This window comes from Bombina bombina, chromosome 1 (genome assembly GCF_027579735.1).
Source record: "Bombina bombina isolate aBomBom1 chromosome 1, aBomBom1.pri, whole genome shotgun sequence".
Lineage (NCBI taxonomy): Eukaryota > Metazoa > Chordata > Amphibia > Anura > Bombinatoridae > Bombina > Bombina bombina.
Window position 1 is genome coordinate 296,023,306 of NC_069499.1, and position 21,924 is coordinate 296,045,229.

At 38.7% G+C, this 21,924-nt stretch overlaps 1 protein-coding gene across 3 annotated transcripts in view; it reads right to left on the reverse strand.

Annotated features, from left to right (window-relative positions):
* KALRN (kalirin RhoGEF kinase) overlaps positions 1–21,924 on the reverse strand; it is a 731,621-nt gene that overhangs the window by 213,143 nt on the left and 496,554 nt on the right. For all 3 annotated transcript variants that reach the window (XM_053698064.1, XM_053698061.1, XM_053698062.1), the window contains one exon: positions 14,951–15,054. In XM_053698064.1, coding sequence (XP_053554039.1) covers positions 14,951–15,054 — 104 coding nt within the window. The remainder of the gene's footprint in view (positions 1–14,950; positions 15,055–21,924) is intronic.

The following is a 21,924-nucleotide window of genomic DNA, read 5'->3' on the forward strand; positions in this document are numbered from 1 at the left end:
TTTGGCATTGCAACAAATGACACAGGTATCATCCTCTGAATCAGACATGTTTAACACACTAGCAAATAAACTTGTAACTTGGAAATACAATTCAATTAGAATAATATTAAAACGTACTGTGCCTTTAAGAAGCACAGAAGATCTATGACAGTTGAAAATTAATAAATTGAAACAGTTATAGCCTCAATCCTTGTAAATAACACAACTTTAGCAAAGGTTTAATCCCATTAGCAAAGATAACAAATTCTGAAAGCAGGAAACAAATTACAGAATAAACGTTTTTTATCTCAGTCAAACTATAATTCTCACAGCTCTGCTGAGAGAAATTACCTCCCTCAAAATAAGTTTTGAAGACCCCTGAGCTCTGTAGAGATGAACCGGATCATGCAGGGAATACAATGAGTTGCTGACTGAAATATTTGATGTGTAGTAAAAGCGCCAAAAAACGGCCCCTCCCCCTCACACACAGCAGTGAGGGAGAACAGAAACTGTCAGAAAACAGATTAAGCAACTGCCAAGTGGAAAAATAGTGCCCAAACATTTATTCACTCAGTACCTCAGTAAATGAAAACGATTTTACATTCCAGCAAAAACGTTAAACATAATCTCTAGTTATTAAACAGCTTTATGTATTTCTTACAGTGTAATTCTAGTGAAGTACCATTCCCCAGAATACTGAAGTGTAAAGTATACATACATGACATTATATCGGTATGGCAGGATTTTCTCATCAATTCCATTGTCAGAAAATAAAAACTGCTACATACCTCTATGCAGATTCATCTGCCCGCTGTCCCCTGATCTGAAGTTTACCTCTCCTCAGATGGCCGAGAAACAGCAATATGATCTTAACTACTCCGGCTAAAATCATAACAAAAACTCTGGTAGATTCTTCTTCAAACTCTGCCAGAGAGATAATAACACACTCCGGTGCTATTTTAAAATAACAAACTTTTGATTGAAGATATAAAACTAAGTATAATCACCATAGTCCTCTCACACATCCTATCTAGTCGTTGGGTGCAAGAGAATGACTGGGAGTGACGTAGAGGGGAGGAGCTATATGCAGCTCTGCTGGGTGAATCCTCTTGCACTTCCTGTTGGGGAGGAGTAATATCCCAGAAGTAATGATGACCCGTGGACTGATCACACTTAACAGAAGAAAATTTATTTAATTTGTTTGTGCCATAAAATACTTACTAAATGCCTTTACTGTAAAAAATCTGCTTTTCTTATACTCTGTTAGGCTGAAAATGAAACTTTGTGCCCCAAAGTGCTGCAAATTATTTGAATTAGCGTTATAACTCGTCTTCCTTTTGACTATGGCTAATTAGGATGAACTACAAAAAGTGTCTACATTGCGCTAATCAATCACTGGGTAGTACTTGAAGCTGCATCATGCAGTTAGCGCTATATATATATATATATATATATATATATATATATATATATACACACCGTATATATTTGTTCCTGTGAGTGCACTTCTCTCTGTATGTATATATATATATATATATATATATATATATATATATATACTGTATATATATATATATGTGTGCATATTAATGTCATTGGGGTATAAAACAGATTATCAGGACATCATCGGTGAATCTGAGCCAGTGAATGATATTTTCTGAAAAATATCGCCGAAACCGCTAACGGCTGTACAGACCCTTTGAGCTCTATCCACTATACACCAACGATTGGACCATTGTTTGGAGATAAGTTTTAATAATATTAAGGCGCTCCATAGATTGTTTTATCTTATATTTATAATACTCCGTTTTAAACCATATCAATTACTCGATCATTTTAAAAATACGTAGTGCGCACTACTTATAGCACAAATCGTCAGAATTTTTAACATTTTAGTGACTACTATACTATCAATTGTCAATTTATAATATACCTGCAATTTTATTTTTATTTTTTACATCCCATGAATTTTATTCCATCCCCCCTTTTTTTGATCCATATATGAATTTTTATATATAATTTTTTTTTATTTATTTCATTACACTGTAAATACCATTGTTCTGGCATCTGTCTGTTACATACTTTCAACGAGTTAGTTTCAGACACTACTGCCAGACCTAGAGCAAACAGCTTATAACTCTGTTTTTGTATGTTTTATGGTCCATTTGTGTGAACCTTTTTTCTTCTTTTTTTGTGTTTTTAACTAAGCATACTAATAAAACATTGTTTTTAGCAATAGGACTCAGCACAATAGTACTGCTTTAAAAAAAAAAAATGACTGCAGTCAGTGTGTAACTGAGCCCAACATACCTAAAACAAGTTTTTAATTTTTACTAAATTCTCCTAAATTTTCCCATTTTTAACATAACAAACAAAATAAAACATTTTGTTGAGGTTAAATAAACCTACAATATATCATTCATTTACACTAAAACCATCTTTGGGACCTTTAGCGCTAGTTCCATAATCCTTCTATTTTTATTCTTTACCTCACTTGTTAGTGGTTACAAGTACACATATATAGAACTTAGCTGCTCTAAGGAATTCCGTATAACACCCACCAGGGTTTATAGATAGCGCTTATAACTGATCCTTTACTTCAATATATATATATATATATATACACCGTGTATATACGTTCCTGTGAGTGCACTTATCTCTGTATGTATATATATATATATATACTGTATATATATGTGTGCATATATGTGTATATATATATATATATATATATATACACACACGCACACACACACAGAGAAGCACACTCACAGGAACGAACAACCGTCTCAATACCATTGTTAGCCTGTTCTATGGCAATTTACCACCTGAGTACAGCTTCTTTTAGCCCAGTAATGCTTTTCACAGAGTAGAACTTTCCTGTAGTATATCAGTGCCTATTACGGTCAGTCCAGCACCGAAATACCAGGCAATTCCTCTCTGAACAAGGAACACAGCAACCCCAGACGATCGTTTCTGCCTTCATTGGGTCTCGTCACTGAGCAAGAAGTTCACGTATGGTTTCCCCTTTTTCCCATAGGGAGACTAAATACACACAGAGAGAAGTGCACTCACAGGACCGAAAAACCGTCTCAATACCATTGTTAGCCTGTTCTATGGCAATTTACCACCTGAGTACAGCTTCTTTTAGCCCAGTAATGCTTTTCACAGAGTAGAACTTTCCTGTAGTATATCAGTCTGATCCCGCCTATTCCTGTGTGTATTTAGTCTCCCTATGGGAAAAAGGGGAAACCAGACGTAGACTCCTTGCTCAGTGTGCTTAGAGGAATATGGCTACACCTCTCTGACAAGGCCCAATGAAGGCCGAAACGATCGTCTGGGGTTGCTGTGTTCCTTGTTCAGGTATGAATTGCCTGTTATTTTGGTGCTGGACTTTCCCTATGGGAAAAAGGGACAACCAGACGTGGACTCCTTGCTCAGTGTGTTTAGAGGAATACTGTTACTCCTCACTTACGAGGCCCAATGAAGGCCGAAACAATGGTCTGGGGTTGCTGTGTTCCTTGTTCAGAGAGGAATTGCTGGTATTTCGGCGCTGGTCTGACCGTAATAGGCGGGATCAGACTGATATACTACAGGAAAAGAAAATGTATGCTTACCTGATAAATTTATTTCTTTTTTGACACAATGAGTCCACGGATCATCTTAATTACTAATTGGATATTCAACTCCTGGTCAGCAGGAGGAGGCAAAGAGCACCACAGCAGAGCTGTTAAATAGCTCCTCCCTTCCCTCCCACTCCAGTCATTCGACCAAAGTTAGGAAGAGAAAAGAAAAACCAAGGTGCAGAGGTGTCTGAAGTTCGGGCCGTGGACTCATCATGTCAAAAAAGAAATAAATTTATCAGGTAAGCATAATTTTTTTTTCTTTTTTAAGACACGATGAGTCCACGGATCATCTTAATTACTAATGGGATTCAATACCCAAGCTAGAGTACACAGATGATACGGAAGGGACAAGACAGGGAACCTAAACGGAAGGCACCACTGCTTGTCAAATTTGTAGAACTTTGAAAAAGTGTGAAGAGAAGACCAAGTTGCAGCCTTGCCAATCTGTTCCACAGAAGCTTCATTTTTAAATGCCCATGAGGAAGCAACAGCCCTCGTGGAAAGAGCTGTAACTCTCTCGGGAGGCTGCTGTCCAGCAGTCTCATATGCAAAACGTATGATACTCTTCAGCCAAAAAGAAAGAGAAGTAGCCATAGCTTTATGTTCTTTGCGTTTTCCTGAGAAAACCACAAACAAGGAAGAGACTGACGAAAGTCCTTAATTGGCTGCAGATAAAACTTTAGAGCACGGACCACATCCAAACTGTGCAGAAGTCTTTCCTTCAAAGAAGGAGGATTAGGACACAAGGAAGGAACAACAATCTCCTGAATAATGTTCCGATCAGAAACAACCTTAGGAAGAATCCTAATTTAGAACGTAAAACTACCTTATCCGAATGGAAAATAAGATAAGGAGACTCATACTGTAAGGCCAAGAGCTCTGACACTCTCCGAGCTGAAAAAATAGCAACAAGGAATAAAACCTTCCAAAATAACAACTTAATATCTAAGGAATGCATAGGCTCAAACGGAGCCCCTTGAAGAACTTTCAGAACTAAATTAAGACTCCATGGAGTAACTGGTTTGAACACAGGCCTAATCCTGACCAAGGCCTGACAAAAAGATTGTACATCTGGGACATCCACTAGATGTTTATGTAACACAATAGATAAGGCAGAGATTTGACCCATTAGAGAACTCGCTGATAAACCCTTCTCCAAACCCTCTTGCAGAAAGGACAAAAGCCTAGGAATCCTAACTCTACTCCAGAGTAGCCCTTGGATTCACACCCATAGAGATATTTACGCCAAATCTTATGGTAAATCCTTCTAGTTACAGAGATGATCCAGAGACAACCACCAATGAAGAGAGTCCCTTGTCACCTCTCCAGAATTATTCAAAGGAGACAAGTCTGCATAATCCCCGTTCCAATGCCTGAGCATGCTTAACTGCAGAGGTCTGAGATGGAAGCGAGCAAACGGAATGATGTCCATTGCCGCCACCATCAGGCAGATTAACTTTATTCATTGAGCCACTGACAGTTGAGAAGTGAACCGAAGGACTAGACAAGTATCGATAATCTTTGATTTCCTGATTTCATGGACAAGGAGTCTATTATGGTGGAATCTTACTAGTTGTAAGGATAGCCCTGGGTTAGGATGTTGTCCAGATAGGGCACCCCTGCCAATAATCTTGAAGCAGGAACTTTAATTTGTATCCCTGGGACACAATGCACACCACCCAGGGATCATGAACCAAACCTATTGAAAAAAAACAAACAAAGGAGAACCATCCTCCTTATGGATCAGGTGCACGCCTCTCATGCTGCGTTAGATACAACAGCAGGCCTTTTTTTAAACTATTATCCCCTATTCTGAGCCAGATAGGGTCTCCAGAAAGGCTTAAACTGTTTCTACTTGGGAAAAAGGATTTTACTAGAAATCTCGAAAAGAACAAAATCATTTCATACATCCTTTATGCTATTCTGAATATAAAGGAATCTACTTAACTTAAAAACCCTTCTCCTACCCCTGCGAGAGGGGTGTCTGTCCAATAGAACAGACAAAACATCAAACCAGGAAGCCGCCGCCCCGAAAACAATAGTCATACAGACCGCAAGTTGACAACGTAAACCCTCTGACTTTTAACCACAGGGTTCCTTAAGCAACTACTATCCTCCTGCGAATAGCATCTCTAAAGATATGCTTCTTTGTTAATGTATTGAAAGGACACAAGCACCCTTGGTTAGCATGTAAATTCTTAGTCCCCCTGAGCATCTTCTAAATTAAGGAGACAAAGGGGGTAACTCTATAGCTCTATCTGGTACAGAAAATACTTCCATCATGAAGGGCACATCACAATATTAATATAGCCTACTGGTGTGTCAGGGACACCCAGAGAAGCTAAACTCCCTCTAAGTAGACAATCTCTCCAATGGAGGTATTGACCTAAAAATGAAGGAAAATAAACCCTGAATCAGATAAAGGAATTACCTCATCAGAGACTGAGAATTCCTTATGCGATACTACCGAAGTACCTTCCTCACAGGGAAGAAACATTCATCAAAGCTACAACTGAATCGATAACATGATTCAGAGAAAATATGACCTCTTGCACTTTTTCCCTAGAACGTGGAAAAAACAGATCATGCAATAATACAAGGTAACTCCAAGTGGAGTGAGAGAGGAAACGCAGGTCAAGCGGCATGATTTTTTAGGGACACCTTAGGAGAATTTGTGGAATATTTTGACCCTTGTCACTAGGCTCCTAGGCAGTATGTGCCTTAGAAAAAGGTAGGTTTTCTATCTCTATCAGTTAAAGATCTCTCCAGAAATAAAGAATGGAAGAGGATTGGTAGTACCCCAATGGTCTCCAAGCCTAGGACAAGAGACCCCAAGAAGGGCCCCCTGGTCCATCCTGAGTCACAAAGGATGAATTACACAAATAAACAGCTATAATTCTTTAACAAATATTGCCACATAAAAAAACGTTACTGTCTCTTTAATTTTTAAAGTGAAGGTCAATTTTCATCAATGAGTGCCCGGTTTTTAAAAATACTTTTTAAAACAGGGGCACTTTCATTGATGAAAATTAACATTGCACTGGATTTTAAGAAATACTTACCTTTTTCTCCTGCAAAACCGGATCGCCGATCTCAGCCTCAGTTCCTCTGTAGTGACGTCAGAAATGACAAAAACCGGCTTCCTCCAATCATGGCTTGCACCCCAGAGCGTCCAGCTCGTGATGCCTGGCTGTGATTGGAGGAAGCCAGTTTCGTCATTGCTGTTGTCTACAGCAGGAAGAAGAAGGAGGGAGATCGTCGATCCGGCTTTGCAGAAGTAAAAGGTAAGTATTTCTTAAAATCCAGTGCAATGTTAATTTTCATCAATGAAAGTGCCCCTGATTTTAAAAGTATTTTTAAAAACCGGGCACTCATTGATGAAAATTGACCTTCACTTTAAAAGGTAACTTTTCATCTTTGTGTGCATGAAAAAGTTAACTTAGCACGCAAACATTGTAGAACCTATCTACACCTCAGCTTAATCTTGCTGAGGTGTCATCTGGTCATCAGAGACCCAATACATTCCAGACTTTGCTTATTTTATTAAAAATGTACTTAAAATAAACGTTACTTTATTGTGCATAGAGATCGCTATGACATTTAATGAAGCGATGTCTTGCACAGAAACTCAAGGTGGAGTTTGGGAGAAACCGCAGGGCACTGCATGTGTGTTATAAAATGTTCTAAGTTCTAAGTACATCTCCTTATCAATCTGACTCACATATGGCAAAATAATTAAGGAAGACTTAATATTTTGTTAATATAACAAACGTTACTGTCTCTTTAAATATTAAAGTGCAACCTCTTCACTTAAATGAGGTGAACCAATTTGACTCACATATGGCAGAATAATTAAATAAGACTTAATCTTTTGTTAATATAACAAACGTTACTGTCTCTTTAAATATTCAAGAAAAACTTTTTTTTCTCACAGCTCACTTACCTACAGCAATGGTATTACAGGTTTTTACAAACCCGGCGTTAAAAGGCAAGAAGTGAGCGTACAGCAAAATTGTGCTCCTTACCGCACTCCAATACCAGCGCTGCTTAAGTCAGCGGTGAGCTGGTCGTACGTGCTCGTGCACAATTTCCCCATAGACATCAATGGGGAGAGCAGGCTGAGAAAAAGTCTAACACCTGCAAAAAAGCAGCATAAAACTCAGTAACGCAGCCCCATTGATTCCTATGGGGAAACACATTTTATGTTTACACCTAGCACCCTAACATGAACCCTGAGTCTAAACACCCCTAATCTTACACTTATTAACCCCTAATCTGCCGCTCCGGACATCGCCGCCACCTACATTATACTTATGAACCCCTAATCTGCTGCCCTCAACATTGCCGCCACATACATTATATTTATTAACCCCTAATCTGCCGCCCTCAATGTCGCCGCAACCTACCTACACTTATTAACCCCTAATCTGCTGCCCCCAACGTCGCCGCCACTATATTAAATGTATTAACCCCTAAACCTAAGTCTAACCCTAACACCCCCTAATTGAAATATAATTAAAATAAATCGAAATAAAATTTCTATTATTAACTAAATTATTCCTATTTAAAACTAAATACTTAGCTATAAAATAAACCCTAAGCTAGTTACATTATAACTAATAGTTACATTTTAGCTACCTTAGGGTTTATTTTTATTTTACAGGCAAGTTTGTATTTATTTTAACTAGGTAGAATAGTTATTAAATAGTTATTAACTATTTAATAACTACCTAGCTAAAATAAATACAAATTGACCTGTAACATAAAACCTAACCTAAGTTACAATAACACCTAACACTACACTACAATTAAATAAATTAACTAAATTAAATACAATTAAATAAATTAACTAAATTAAATACAATTAAATAAATTGAATTAGCTAAATCACAAAAAAAAAAAAACACTAAATTACAGAAAATAAAAAACAAATTACAGATCTAAACTAATTACACCTAATCTAATAGCCCTATCAAAATAAATAAAAAAACCCTAGCCTAAACTAAACTATCAATAGCCCTTAAACGGGCCTTTTGCGGGGCATTGCCCCAAAGTAATCAGCTCTTTAACCTGTAAAATAAAATAAAATACAAACAACCCCCCCAACAGTAAAACCCACCACCCACACAACCAACCCCCCAAATAAAAGCCTAACTAAAAAAACGTAAGCTCCCCATTGCCCTGAAAAGGGCATTTGGATGGGCATTGCCCTTAAAAGGGCATTTAGCTTTTTTGCAGGCCCAAAGCCCTAACCTAAAAAATAAACCCACCCAATACACCCTTAAAAAAATCCTAACACTAACCCCCGAAGATTCACTTACTGGGAGAAGTCTTCATCCAAGCGGCAAGATGTCCTCAACGAAGCCGGCAGAAGTGGTCCTCCAGATGGGCAGTAGTCTTCATCCAGACGGCATCTTCTATCTTCTTCCTTCTGGTGCGGAGCAGGTCCATCTTCAAGACATCCGACGCGGAGCATCCTCTTCAAACGACGGCTTCTTCGTAATGAATATCTCTTTAAGTGACGTCATCCAAGATGGCGTCCCTTAGATTCCGATTAGCTGATAGGATTCTATCAGCCAATCGGAATAAAGGTAGAAAAAACAGCCAATAGGATTGAGCTTGCATTCTATTGGACTCTATTGGCTGTTTGCGAGGCGGGAGTGCGGTGGTTTAGGGGTAACTATGTTTATTCTAGTGGCGGTGATGTCTGGAGCGGCAGATTAGGGGTTAAAAATGTTATTATAGTGTTTGCGATGCGGGAGGGCCTCGGTTTAGGGGTTAACAGGCAATTTATGGGTGTTAGTGTACTTTTTAGCACTTTAGTTATGAGTTTTATGCTACGGCGTTGTAGTGTAAAACTCATAACTACTGACTTTAGAATGCGTTAGGAATCTTGGAGGTAGAGGGTGTACCGCTCACTTTTTGGCCTCCCAGGACAGTCTCGTAATACCGGCGCTATGGAAGTCCCATAGAAAAAAGGGTTTACAAAGTTTACGTAAGTCGTTTTGCGGTAAGGCCAAAGAAGTGTGCGGTGCCCCAAAGACTCGTAATAGCAGCGGTAGTGAAAAAGCAGTGTTAGGACCTGTTAACACTGCTTTTTCAGCTTAACGCAAAAATCGTAATCTAGCCGTTAATCTTTTGTTAATATAAAAAACGTTACTGTCTCTTTAAATGTTAAAGTGTAACTTGTTTACTTTATATAAGGCCAGAAAAGTCTGAATACGTACAAGGAATTTCATACTTTTAAATCCCCTCTACACCTCCGCCTGACTCAGCTGAGGCGTCAGACATCCTCTCAACACAACTCCTGATCTTGTTATAGCGATGACTTAAGCGCAAAAAATAAAAATTCAGGCAAGAATTCCTCCGATCCTTCCGAAACCGGAAGGGGTAGGAGGAAAGTATATTCTGCAAGGCGCACCCACACTAAGATCCCCCGCTCCTTCTGTAGTTCGTGAAGTGTTAGGAAGGAGGAGAGAAATAAATTGGCGCTATAAACAAGCTCCGTCCCTCGTGGGCATTTCACTAGTTATCTCCCGGTCGCCATTGTTTAAGTAGAGGCACCGGGAGCAAAATACTAGAATGAACAGCTGCATAGTTCGCTGTTACCATCTCTTCTTCTGTGACAAACAGTTCATCCTATCTTGTTATTGTCTTAATAAACAAAAGCTCAATAAGTGATCTCCCGGTTGCCATTGTTCTTAAAGGGACATGAAACCCACATTTTTTCTTTCATGATTTAGAAAGAGAATGCAATTTTAAACATCTTTCTGATTTACTTTTATTATCTAATTTGTTTTATTCTCGATATTCTTTGCTGAAAAGCATATCTAGATATGCTCAGTAGCTGCTGATTGGTTGCTGCACATAAAAGCCTTGTGTGATTGGCTCACCATGTGCATTGCTTTTTCTTCTACTAAGGATATCTAAAAAATGATGCAAAATAAATAATAGAAGTAAATTGTAATGTTGTTTAAATTTCTATTCTCTATCTGAATCATTAAAGAAAGATTTTGGGTTTAGTGGCCCTTTAAGGATAGCCACCGGGAGCACAAGCCCAGACTGAACGGCTGCAGTTTAAACAGCTGTCTATTTTGATAGCTCAGAGATCACCCCCTTAGAGCTCACACTCTGTCCACAGTTCAAATATAAAATCTCTTGGTCGGTTTTATTATTAAATATGAAACCACCGGGAGATGAGACAAATGCCATGTCTGCGTCCTAACTGCCATAATGTCCCTTAATAGACTAGGAGAATCTGATCCAAATTCAATGAGGTTCAATAAAATAATAAAGTGCCCAAACTTTTTCTGAGATCCTATACCCCCAGAATAAAGTCAGCACTTACCTCATCTGCCTGGCAGCAAGGCAGTTCCCAGGTTTAAGAGGTAATCTCCCTCCCATGGACCTGTAAATAAACAAAATTCCTGAGTAAAAATCCCTCAGGTTTTAAGGGATAAGGCAGTAGAATATGGGAGGTGCAGTGAGAATTATGGTCCCACAAGTTCCCATTGCTCTAAAGCCACCAATGCCCTACTGAAGAGACTGATATGGACTACGGCTACACCCTAGAACAAAGCAGCACAATCTTGCACTACTTTAAAAATAATAAACTTTTGACTGAAGAATCTAATCTAACACCACACTTTGCCACTTCCTACCACTAACGTAGGCAAAGAGAATGACTGGGGTGGGAGGGAAGGGAGGAGATATTTAACAGCTCTGCTGTGGTGCTCTTTGCCTTCTGCTGCTGACCAGGAGGTGAATATCCTATTAGTAATTAAGATTATCCGTGGACTCATCGTGTCTTAAAAAAGAAAGTTCTACTCTGTGAAAAGCATTACTGGGCTAATAGAAGGTTGCACCCAGGTGGTAAATCGCCATAGAACAGGTTAACTATGGTATTGAGCTGGTTGTTCGTTCCTGTGAGTGCAATTCTCTCTGTGTGTATGTGTGTGTATGTATATATATATATATATATATATATATATATACATATACATAAATGAATTAACAGAATCTGAGCTCCAGTCTACATGGGTTGTGTAACCAGAATTGTTACATCAGAAGCAAGATATTTTACAATAAAAGTAAATTAAATAAATAATAAAATATTGCAATGTTGCTTCATTATAATCAACTCATTTATGAGTAATTCAATTTTAAGTTTAAGGACTCTAATTATTTTTGAATACTCTGAATCAAGGTAACAATAAGACTTAATATTAAGTTGTAGATATGAAGATTTTTATTATTACTTCCGCCACTTGGAAAGAACGCAGGGGTGAGAGGGAGGGTGCGTTAGTATACAAGATTTTTAGGGAAGGACGTTCTGCTACACTGGTGGAATGTGAGGATATTAGGGATTTGCTATGCTGCTGAATTACAGCCTGTTGAAATACATAACGTTCAGGAACAATAAGAACTATTGTTCCAAGATAGTAATTAAACAGGAGGATAAGGAATTGAGGAGTGAGGAGTTAATCTAAAGAATGAAGAAGATAGAATGTATTTAACTCTTTGATGTGTAAAATTAACTAACACTAATACTATGAGTTACATCTAGAGACAGCAAATCAGACAACAAGTATCAAGAATAGACATATATCTAGCCTTTGCAAACAATTAAGTAAATCTGTATTTAATGCACCTGCGCTAACTCCGCTAGAAGTAAGCTTTTTGCGCATGTCGGGTAGCACTCATTTTACAAGTTGGAAGTAAAAAGTTTTTGCTTGCACGCTAACCCGATGTGCACAAAAAGTCGAACTTCGAATATCATGTGCGTGTTAACGTATTTCCACATAGAAATCAATAGAGCAAAAAAGTGTAAAAAAAAAAAAAAAACTAACACCCTACTTGCTTGCAAAAACAATTGCATGTTCTCAAGTGTGCTAATTTTATAAAAATATGTATTTTTCACATTCTGATCTTTTGCACAAACATATTTTTATACATATATATATATATATATATATATATATATATATATATATATAGGAATATCTATTTAAAAATGCATAGAGCATATTCCTCTATGTGTAGAACACTGTACACACACATATAAACACATAAATACAGTTGTACACACACACACATTGGAATGTGAAATATTTATAGTAAATACACAGTATAACACTGTGTATAACATATTTTATTAAAAATGAATATTCCATAAATATGCTTTCACATGTTTTCATCAATCGGATTGGTTGATTTAATCAGCCAATCGGATTTAACTTCAATCCGATTGGCTGATTAAATCAACCAATCGGATTTTTCCTACCTTAATTCCGATTGGATGATAGAATCCTATCAGCCAATCAGAATTCAAGGGACGCCATCTTGGATGACGTCATTTAAAGGAACCTTCATTCGTCGTTAGTCCGTCGGCCGAGGAGGATGTTCCGCGTTGGAGGTCTTGAAGATGGAGCCGCGGATGGATGAAGACTTCTGCCGGATGGAGGACCTCTTCTGCCCCGTTTGGATGAAGACTTCTGCCGGATGGAGGACCTCTTCTGGCCTGCTTGGATGAAGACTTCTGCCGGATGGAGGCCCACATCGCCTGGATTAGATGAAGAATTCGGCCCGGCTGGGTGAACACGGCTCAAGGTAGGGTGATCTTCAGGGGGTTAGTGTTAGATTTTTTTAAGGGGGGATCGGGTGGGTTTTAGAGTAGGGGTGTGTGGGTGGTGGGTTTTAATGTTGTGGGGGGGGGTGTCTTGTATTTTTTTTTACAGGTAAAAGAGCTGATTACTTTGGGGCAATGCCCCGCAAAAAGCCCTTTTAAGGGCTGGTAAAAGAGCTGATTACTTTTGTAATTTAGTATAGGGTAGGGAATTTTATTATTTTGGGGGGATTAGATTAGGTGCAATTAGATTAAAATTCTTGTAATATTTTTTTATTTTTTGTAGTTTAGTGGGGGGGTTTTGTACTATAGTTTAGTTTATTTAATTGTATTTTAGTTTAGATAATTGTAGTTAATTTATTTAATTAATTTATTGATAATGTAGTGTTAGGTGTATTTGTAACTTAGGGTAGGATTTATTTTACAGGTAATTTTGTAATTATTTTAACTAGGTAGCTATTAAATAGTTATTAACTATTTAATAGCTATTGTACCTAGTTAAAATAAATACAAAGTTGCCTGTAAAATAAATATAAATCCTAAAATAGCTACAATGTAACTATTAGTTATATCGTAGCTATATTAGGGTTTATTTTATAGTATTTAGTTTTAAATAGCATTAATTTATTTTATTTCGTTTTATTTAAATTATATTTAAGTTAGGGGGGTGTTAGGGTTAGACTTAGGTTTAGGGGTTAATAACTTTATTATAGTAGCGGCGACGTTGGGGGCGGGAGATTAGGGGTTAATAATTGTAGGTAGGTGGCGGCGACGTTGGGGGGCAGATTAGGGGTTAATAAAATTTATTATAGTGTTTGCGAGACGGGATTGCGGCGGTTTACGGGTTAACACATTTATTATAGTGGCGGCAATGTCCGGTCGTCAGATTAGGGGTTAATAAGTGTAGGTAGGTGGCGGCGACATTGGGGGTGGAAGATTAGGGGTTAATAAATATAATATAGGTGTCGGCGATGTTAGGGGCAGCAGATTAGGGGTTCATAGGGATAATGTAGGTGGTGGCGGTGTCCGGAGCGGCAGATTAGGGGGTTAATAGTATAATGCAGGTGGTGACGATGTTGGGGGCGGCAGATTAGAGGTTAATAAGTATAAGGTTAGGGGTGTTTAGACTCGGGGTTCATGTTAGGGTGTTAGGTGTAGACTTAGAAAGTGTTTCCCCATAGGAAACAATGGGGCTGCGTTAGGAGCTGAACGCTGCTTTTTTGCAGGTGTTAGGTTTTTTTCAGCCAGCTCAGCCCCATTGTTTCCTATGGGGAAATCGTGCACGAGCACGTTTTTCCAGCTTACCGCTACCGTAAGCAACGCTGGTATTACAGGTAGAAGTGGAGCTAAATTATGCTCAACGCTCACTTTTCTGAGGCTAACGCAGCCATTCAGAAAACTTGTAATACCAGCGTTGTTTAAAGTGAGCGCTGGAAAAAAAAGGAGCGAACGCAAGGTTTTACCGACAAAACTCGTAATCTAGGCAAAAGTAAATACAGGAAAAAATAAATAAGAAAAGTTTTTTACTGATTATTTTATTTGGCATGTATTACTCTAATTGTTTCGTAAACTACGGGTGTTTATTTTCTTTGGAGTACTAAACTTACACCTAAAATATAAACTTTTTGATTTCAGATGATTTATTGTGCATTAACATGTATTTATTGTATTTACATATGTAACATACAATAAACAGAGAGCATCAGTATTGTTTACTCACTCTTTATGCCAGTCATAAATCTGATGAATGTTGCCAAATACAATCTTGTCCTTTCCTTTCATATCTTCCGGGATTCCTTTTTCCTCAATTCTAGTCATGAAACCCTGTGAAGGTAGAATACAATAATGAAGAAACCATATAAACCTACCATTTTACAGTGAACCCAAACCATTATACACACAGAAAGCATGAGTAAGATGTTACTACACATGCACAAGAAGGTCACCAGACCACTGTCAAACATGAAATGCCTTAATTTTTTTTTTTTATATTTTTTATTGACGAACTGCTTAGTACAAAAGTCAAGCATACACAAAAGTATACATTTGGTGTAGATACAAACATTATGCTTGAAATAAATTTGTGTTATATCCGCAAAAATATAGATATTATACAAGATTCATGCTTGAGTATTTTGTCCTTATTTTTCCTAATCTAAATAATATGGATTACTCTTGAATCCTTGTTGATGTTTTATATAGTACATAAAAGGATTTTAGAGTTATGAACATGAGCAAATCTAGTTAAGTTAGCTAGAGGCCTAAGGCAGACGCACTGACATCCATCAGCAAAAGAAAAACATATAAAAAATATTGTATAGGGATTAGGGAAGCTATATATCATATTAAAGGGAAAGTCAACACCAGAATTTTTGTTGTTTAAAAAGATAGATAATCCCGGGACTTCCGGTGGGCGGCTCTGTAAGATGGCTGCAGGCTTCATCAGCTCTGAAGACAATCTCCTTTAACTTCAATTTTACAGCCATCAACCTACGCCATCTGCCTCTCCCTTGACAGGCAAGCTGTCCGGGAACACTTAGCAGATAGAAGGAACTCCAATTCTTCTACCCCGGAAGGCATCTTAATTGAATATATGACACCTACCCAGGAGGCGATGGCCTCCAACAGTGAAATAACCGTGGCACTGTTTGCAATTTTCCTACCCAAATTAGAGACTTTGCTTAACGGCTGCGAGGACCTATGCGAAACACTACAGAACATGAGGGGTGCTGACACTTCAGAAACGCATCAGAATGGTGTGCAGCCTGGTAACTCAACCCAGAGGATGACTAGTTTCACCGGTGCATCCACCAGGCCACTAGTTTCAAACCCACATGGACGATCGATAGCTTACACTGCAGAGGATCGCCTCTTATACCAAACAATTTGGCAAACCCCGATCTCCAAAGACCATGCAGATTACTGATGAAGGCACGCATACCACTTCAACACCAGCGCACGTCGCGGAAACAGATACTGGCGCCCTGTCAACACTACCCCACCACAGACTGTGGCCTCTGACTCACGCGGGGTGAAGGCTGTGACCGGCGATAATACTGAGCGCTATGGCACTCCTCTACTACTTCCCTCTGATGGCGGAGGATCAGATCCTGGGCACACACCGGAATCCTGTTACGGGAACAATGCCATACGCACGTCTTTGCAGACGAGCAGAGACGAAACCTGCACCCATGTGAAAGCCACCGGTGCGTTGCTCAGGGACACACTACATCAGCCGCTCCTGGCCTCACACCGTGGTGATTATTGGCAGCTCTGCTCTGGATTAGTGACTTTAGCCTTGACTTCCCTACACTTTGCAAGGGCTGTGCAACCGTCCTACACTCAGCCAGTAGCAGGCATAGGCTAAAAGAATACGTGGAAAGCACTATAGGGGACTGTTTGGTTTCCGCCACTATATTTGTCTAAATATATGTCCCCGGTTCTTCTTTAGATAAGCAAAGTATTTTCTCCAGCATATATGGACTCAAAAATATCATGCCTGAAATAATGGACGCACTCGCCTTGCCATATCAAATGCACTATTGTTTTTAATTTGCTCTGCTTTATATAGTTTGTTCTACTCCTTTTGATCGAAGCTGCCTATCTTGTTCTATAGTACTGCAACACATATGTCATTGTATATATATGGTCATCAACTGGTAACATGTACAGTCCTTTACTTACAAACTGTGTTATTGATGGATAGGGGCAGACAGCTGCTCTATATATACCCTACTACACTTTACACCAATTTCTGCCATGTTGCTGACTCCTTCAGTGTGTCTTAGGACAGACGTTAACACTCCTAAACATATATCTTTTCTGAGGGTGTATAAATCCTAGCTAGATAAAGTGAATAACGCACTACTTAGCCTGCCCATATTTAATTAGTTTGTATGTCTACAAGTCAACTAAACTCATGATTAGATTTATGAGAGAGTTAATCCTATATTTGAAATTTGCTGAGGAATATGTTCCCCTTTATGACTATCTTTATGTAGGATCCTTGATACATTTTGAGTTTACCCCAGAGCTTTACCATATATTATCATATAGTTCCTGTCTTATAATTTAAACACTGGCAAATCAATTCCTACATGTGAAATATAAATTAGTGACATTAAGACTGCCAATCTATCTGCATAACTGCCTCATCTGTGTTGCTGGGTTTGGTTTGCATGTTTAGTTTAACAAGTTGTATTTTATTGTTTTGTTTTGTGTTGTGTGGCTTGCTGTGGTGTGTGTTATCTATTGCATTACCATACCTAGGTAACTGTATATACAAGGTCTTCAGCTAGTGACCTGTAGAGTTCTTTACCCACAGTGTTCTTGTTGGGTAGAGGCAGACGGTTGTTCTATATACACCCTAATCCACTTTGCACTACCGTGTCAGTATTCAGCCATTCCCGGTAGAGGAGCTGTACCAGACCTGCTCAGCTGACTCTAACATATCCACAACCACTTAATAGCGGATCTCTGCCTCATAATCGACCTGCAAACTTATCAGACATTAACCTCCCTACTGACGGGCAATTTTGGCCGTGTAGCTGACTCCTTCAGTGAATCTTAGGGCAGATGGTAACACTCCTAAATGTATTTCTTCTCTGAGGGAGTATAAATCTTAACTAGACAAAGTGAATGACAAGATTTTTAGTCTGCCCATACTTAACTAGTTGGTAGGCCTATAAGATAATTAAACTCATGATCAGATTTGAGGGAGCCAATTTTATTAAAAATTTCTGAGGAATAGGATCCCCCGTATGATCACCTTTATATAGGATCTCTGGTAGCCTCCCCGCTAATGAACCATTTTAAGTTTATCCCAGAGCTTTACCATATATTAATACATAGCCCCTATCTTATAATCTGAGCTCTGGCAAATCGTCCCATATGCATGAGATATAAATTACGGACATTATGACTGGCAATAGGTCTGCACAAATGACTGACCTGTGTTTTTTGGTTTTGTCTACCTGTTTAGTTTAGTGAGTTTATTTTTATTGTTTTGTTCCGCGTTGTGTTGGGTGGCTTGTTATGGTGTGTGTTATTGAATTAAAATTAAAAACTAGGAAGCGCAGGTACAATGTGAGATAATAAACAACTAATTCTGACACATTCCTCATTGCATGGATTAGTCCATGTTACAATAATATTCTGTGCTTACGCTTGTAGATTACACATGTGCTATACTTTATGAAAAATTACTGGGCCTCTATGTATTTTCTGATAACAAATGTATCATTCTAGGTATTGTATTGTTATTCCACTTGATGTGTTCATCCCATAATATGAAAACCACTGTCGCTGTGACCTGGCATGCCAGTTTTGCATAACCAACAGTTATAATAATACATGTTTTAACTCTGTGATCACCTTGTATCTAAGCCTCTGCAAACTGCCCACATATTTGAGTTCTTTTGACAAACTTGCATTTTAGCCAATTAGTGCTCACTCCTAGGTAACTTCACGTGCATGAACTCAATGTTTTCTATATAAAACACATGAACCAACGCCCTCTAGTGGCGAAAAACTGTCAAATTGCATTCAGATTAGAGGTGGCCTTCAAGGTCTAAGAAATTATCATATGAAACTCCTAGGTTTAGCTTTCAACTAAGAATACCTAGAGAACAAAGCAAAATTGGTGATAAAAGTAAATTGGAAAGTTGTTTAAAATTACATGCCCTATTTGAATCATGAAAGTTTTTTTGGACTTGTGAGTCCCTTTCAAGGATTCAAAGAACTACCCCATAAACAGTATAAACCTTGTTAAGATAAACAGTAATATTTGAACGATGGAAGCACAGTTTCTCATTCAACCTATAGGTGAGTTGTGTGTAAATATTTTCTTCACAATAAAAGCTATATCACAATGCTATATATAAGGATTGCATATTATGGTATTCACTAAGTATGGTCATTCTTTGTATTTGTAACTCCTGCGGCTTCGGCCGTTAGCCAGGAGGGTTGTATTTTGCTAAGTTTACATGCAAACTACTACACAATTACAACAAAGGTTAATTGGTACATCTTGGACAGATCCACATACAGTACAACTCCCACAGGAGCAACCACGAGTTGCTATACCAACATAGAGTACAGCCCCACTAGTATCTATTTTAAAGAAACCACTAAAGACCTCTAGATATATTTCCCAGGGAGTAACGACACGAGTAGGGGAATCGCCAAATCAAAAAGAACAAATTGAACTGAATCAGGTTTTTTCCATGCCCCCCCCCTCAAGACCCGGAGGGGGGGGGGGGGAGACACAATAGGCATCCAAAAGGGAGGTTATACACTTCCCATGAACTAAGTAATATTGAAATAAAAGTACTAAGCATGGGTCTAAATTTTGTACCGACTAATTCATTTAACCTTTTTCACACACTACTTGATGTAAATAGGTTCATTAGAAAGGTAACTCTCAAAAAACATTTTTCAAACAGTACAGATACAACTGACACTGCAGGGAATCCTAATATGGGTGGGACTAACAGCATGGGACTAGAGAATCTAGATTTCCAGGATTTGTGTGGATTGTCCACGCTTGAATCCCTGATGGGTGATGGGGAGATACCAGTTCATACAGAACTATTGCCTTATCCCAAACTAAAGAGCAAATCTACTTTTTACCCCATACACAGCAGGGGCCCCATCATAGAAAATTTTCAGAAAAGAGTAGAATCTGATCTAACAAGTCTGCATTACAAAATGAACAAACCAAAATACAACCTATCCTTTAAGGAAAGGCAGGTGTTGGAAGACTTGAACAAAAATCGAGATCTGGTCATAAGGGCTGCCGATAAGGGAGGCTCGGTTGTTGTTATGGACCGAGCAGCCTTTGTGAGTGAAGCACTTAGACAACTCCAAGACCCTTGTAATTACAAGAGCCTGGAGGGTGATCCTACCAGAATTTTTAAGAAAAAACTAAAAGACTTGGTAGATGACGGGGAACATGCTGGCTTCCTAGATACTGATACATGTGATTATCTATTGGTTGACAACCCAGTCACTCCAGTTTTCAACCATCTCCCCAAAGTCCACAAATCCATAACCAATGTAACAGGTAGACCCATTGTAAGTGGTATAGGGTCCCTTACTGAACACCTGTCTGAATGGCTGGACTCAATTCTGCAGCCAATGGTTATGGATTTGTGGAGCTATGTAAAGGATTCAACTCACATTTTGAACCTGGTTTCAAACACAGTCTGGATTAAAGAATACAAATGGCTAACAATAGATGTAAAATAATTGTATTCCTCCATACCCCATGAAATGGGCATTCAGGCAATAGCCTTCTACATGAGGAAGTACTATGGAGGCAATCCGGACTTTTGTGAGTTCAACATAAGGGTGACTAAATTCCTACTACAGCACAATTACTTTGAGTTCGAGGGGTGTTCTACCTCCAGACGTGTGGCACTGCGATGGGGGCTAAATTTGCCCCGTCTTATGCCAACCTATATATGGGTTGGTGGGAGCAGTGCCATATTTATGGAGGTGGAAACCCCTTCGGCTCAAGTATTGTGCTGTATAAAAGGTTCATCGATGATCTGCTGATCATCTGGTATGGTGACCAGGATGAATCATTTTTGGATTATCTGAATTCAAATAATCTGAACTTGTGCTTTACCCATGAATGGAATGGGGAACAGATCAATTATCTGGACATGACTTTATCAGGGAGGCATGGCGAAACGGTAGTAACAAATGCATACAGAAAACCAATTTCTGGTAATACACTACTACATGCCAGAAGTAACCATCCCAGGAGTGTCTTTAAGGGAGTGGCCATGGGCCAATTTACTCGTCTGAAAAGAAACTGTTCAGACCCAAAAACCTACAAACAACAGGCCACAGGACTGTCCAAGCGCTTGAAAGAAAGGGGCTATGATAATAAAACAATTAAGGAAGCCTTTAACACAGTAGAAGGTTTGGAAAGAGCAGATTTGCTGATGCCCAAAAAAATGTTGGGACCTAAAACACAAATGGAGGGTCAAGACAACATTATGTTTATTACGGATTATTCCGAGCAATATAATGAAATTTGTAAAATCATAAGGAAACACATCCCACTCTTAAGGGCTGATGATGCGCTAGCTAACTTTACAGCGGCAAATTGCAAATTTGCGTATAAGAGAGGGAAAACAATTGGCAATATAATTGCACCAACTAAGCTTTCCCAGACGGAGAGGATAGAATCATCCTGGCTAACCGTGCATGGCATGTTCCGTTGCCATAATAGATTGTGTGTGGCATGCGCAAAAGTGGATACGGAAGATTATTTCAGATCCACTGTGACGGGACAGGTTTTTAAAAAATTCTCTTGCCTTAACTGTAGATCTACATATGTGATCTATCTAATAACATGCACGTCTGTGAAAAACAGTATGTGGGTTTAACGACAAGAGAGATAAGGTCCCGAATCAGGGAGCATCTCTCTACCATTAAAAAAGGAACAGCTAGCACCCCACTGGTGCAACACTTTGCGCAAAGACATAATAAAAGCTCTGAATCTCTAAGCTGGACATGTATTGAGAAAATTACACTTCCAGAAAGAGGGGGTGATCGGGAAGCTCTCCTGGGTAAAAGAGAGTTTTTTTGGATTTTTAAATTGAAAACCAGATACCCAGGAGGGCTTAACTCTGACTACAATCTGATAAATTTTTGGCAGTAAATCAGTTGACAACTGCCCAA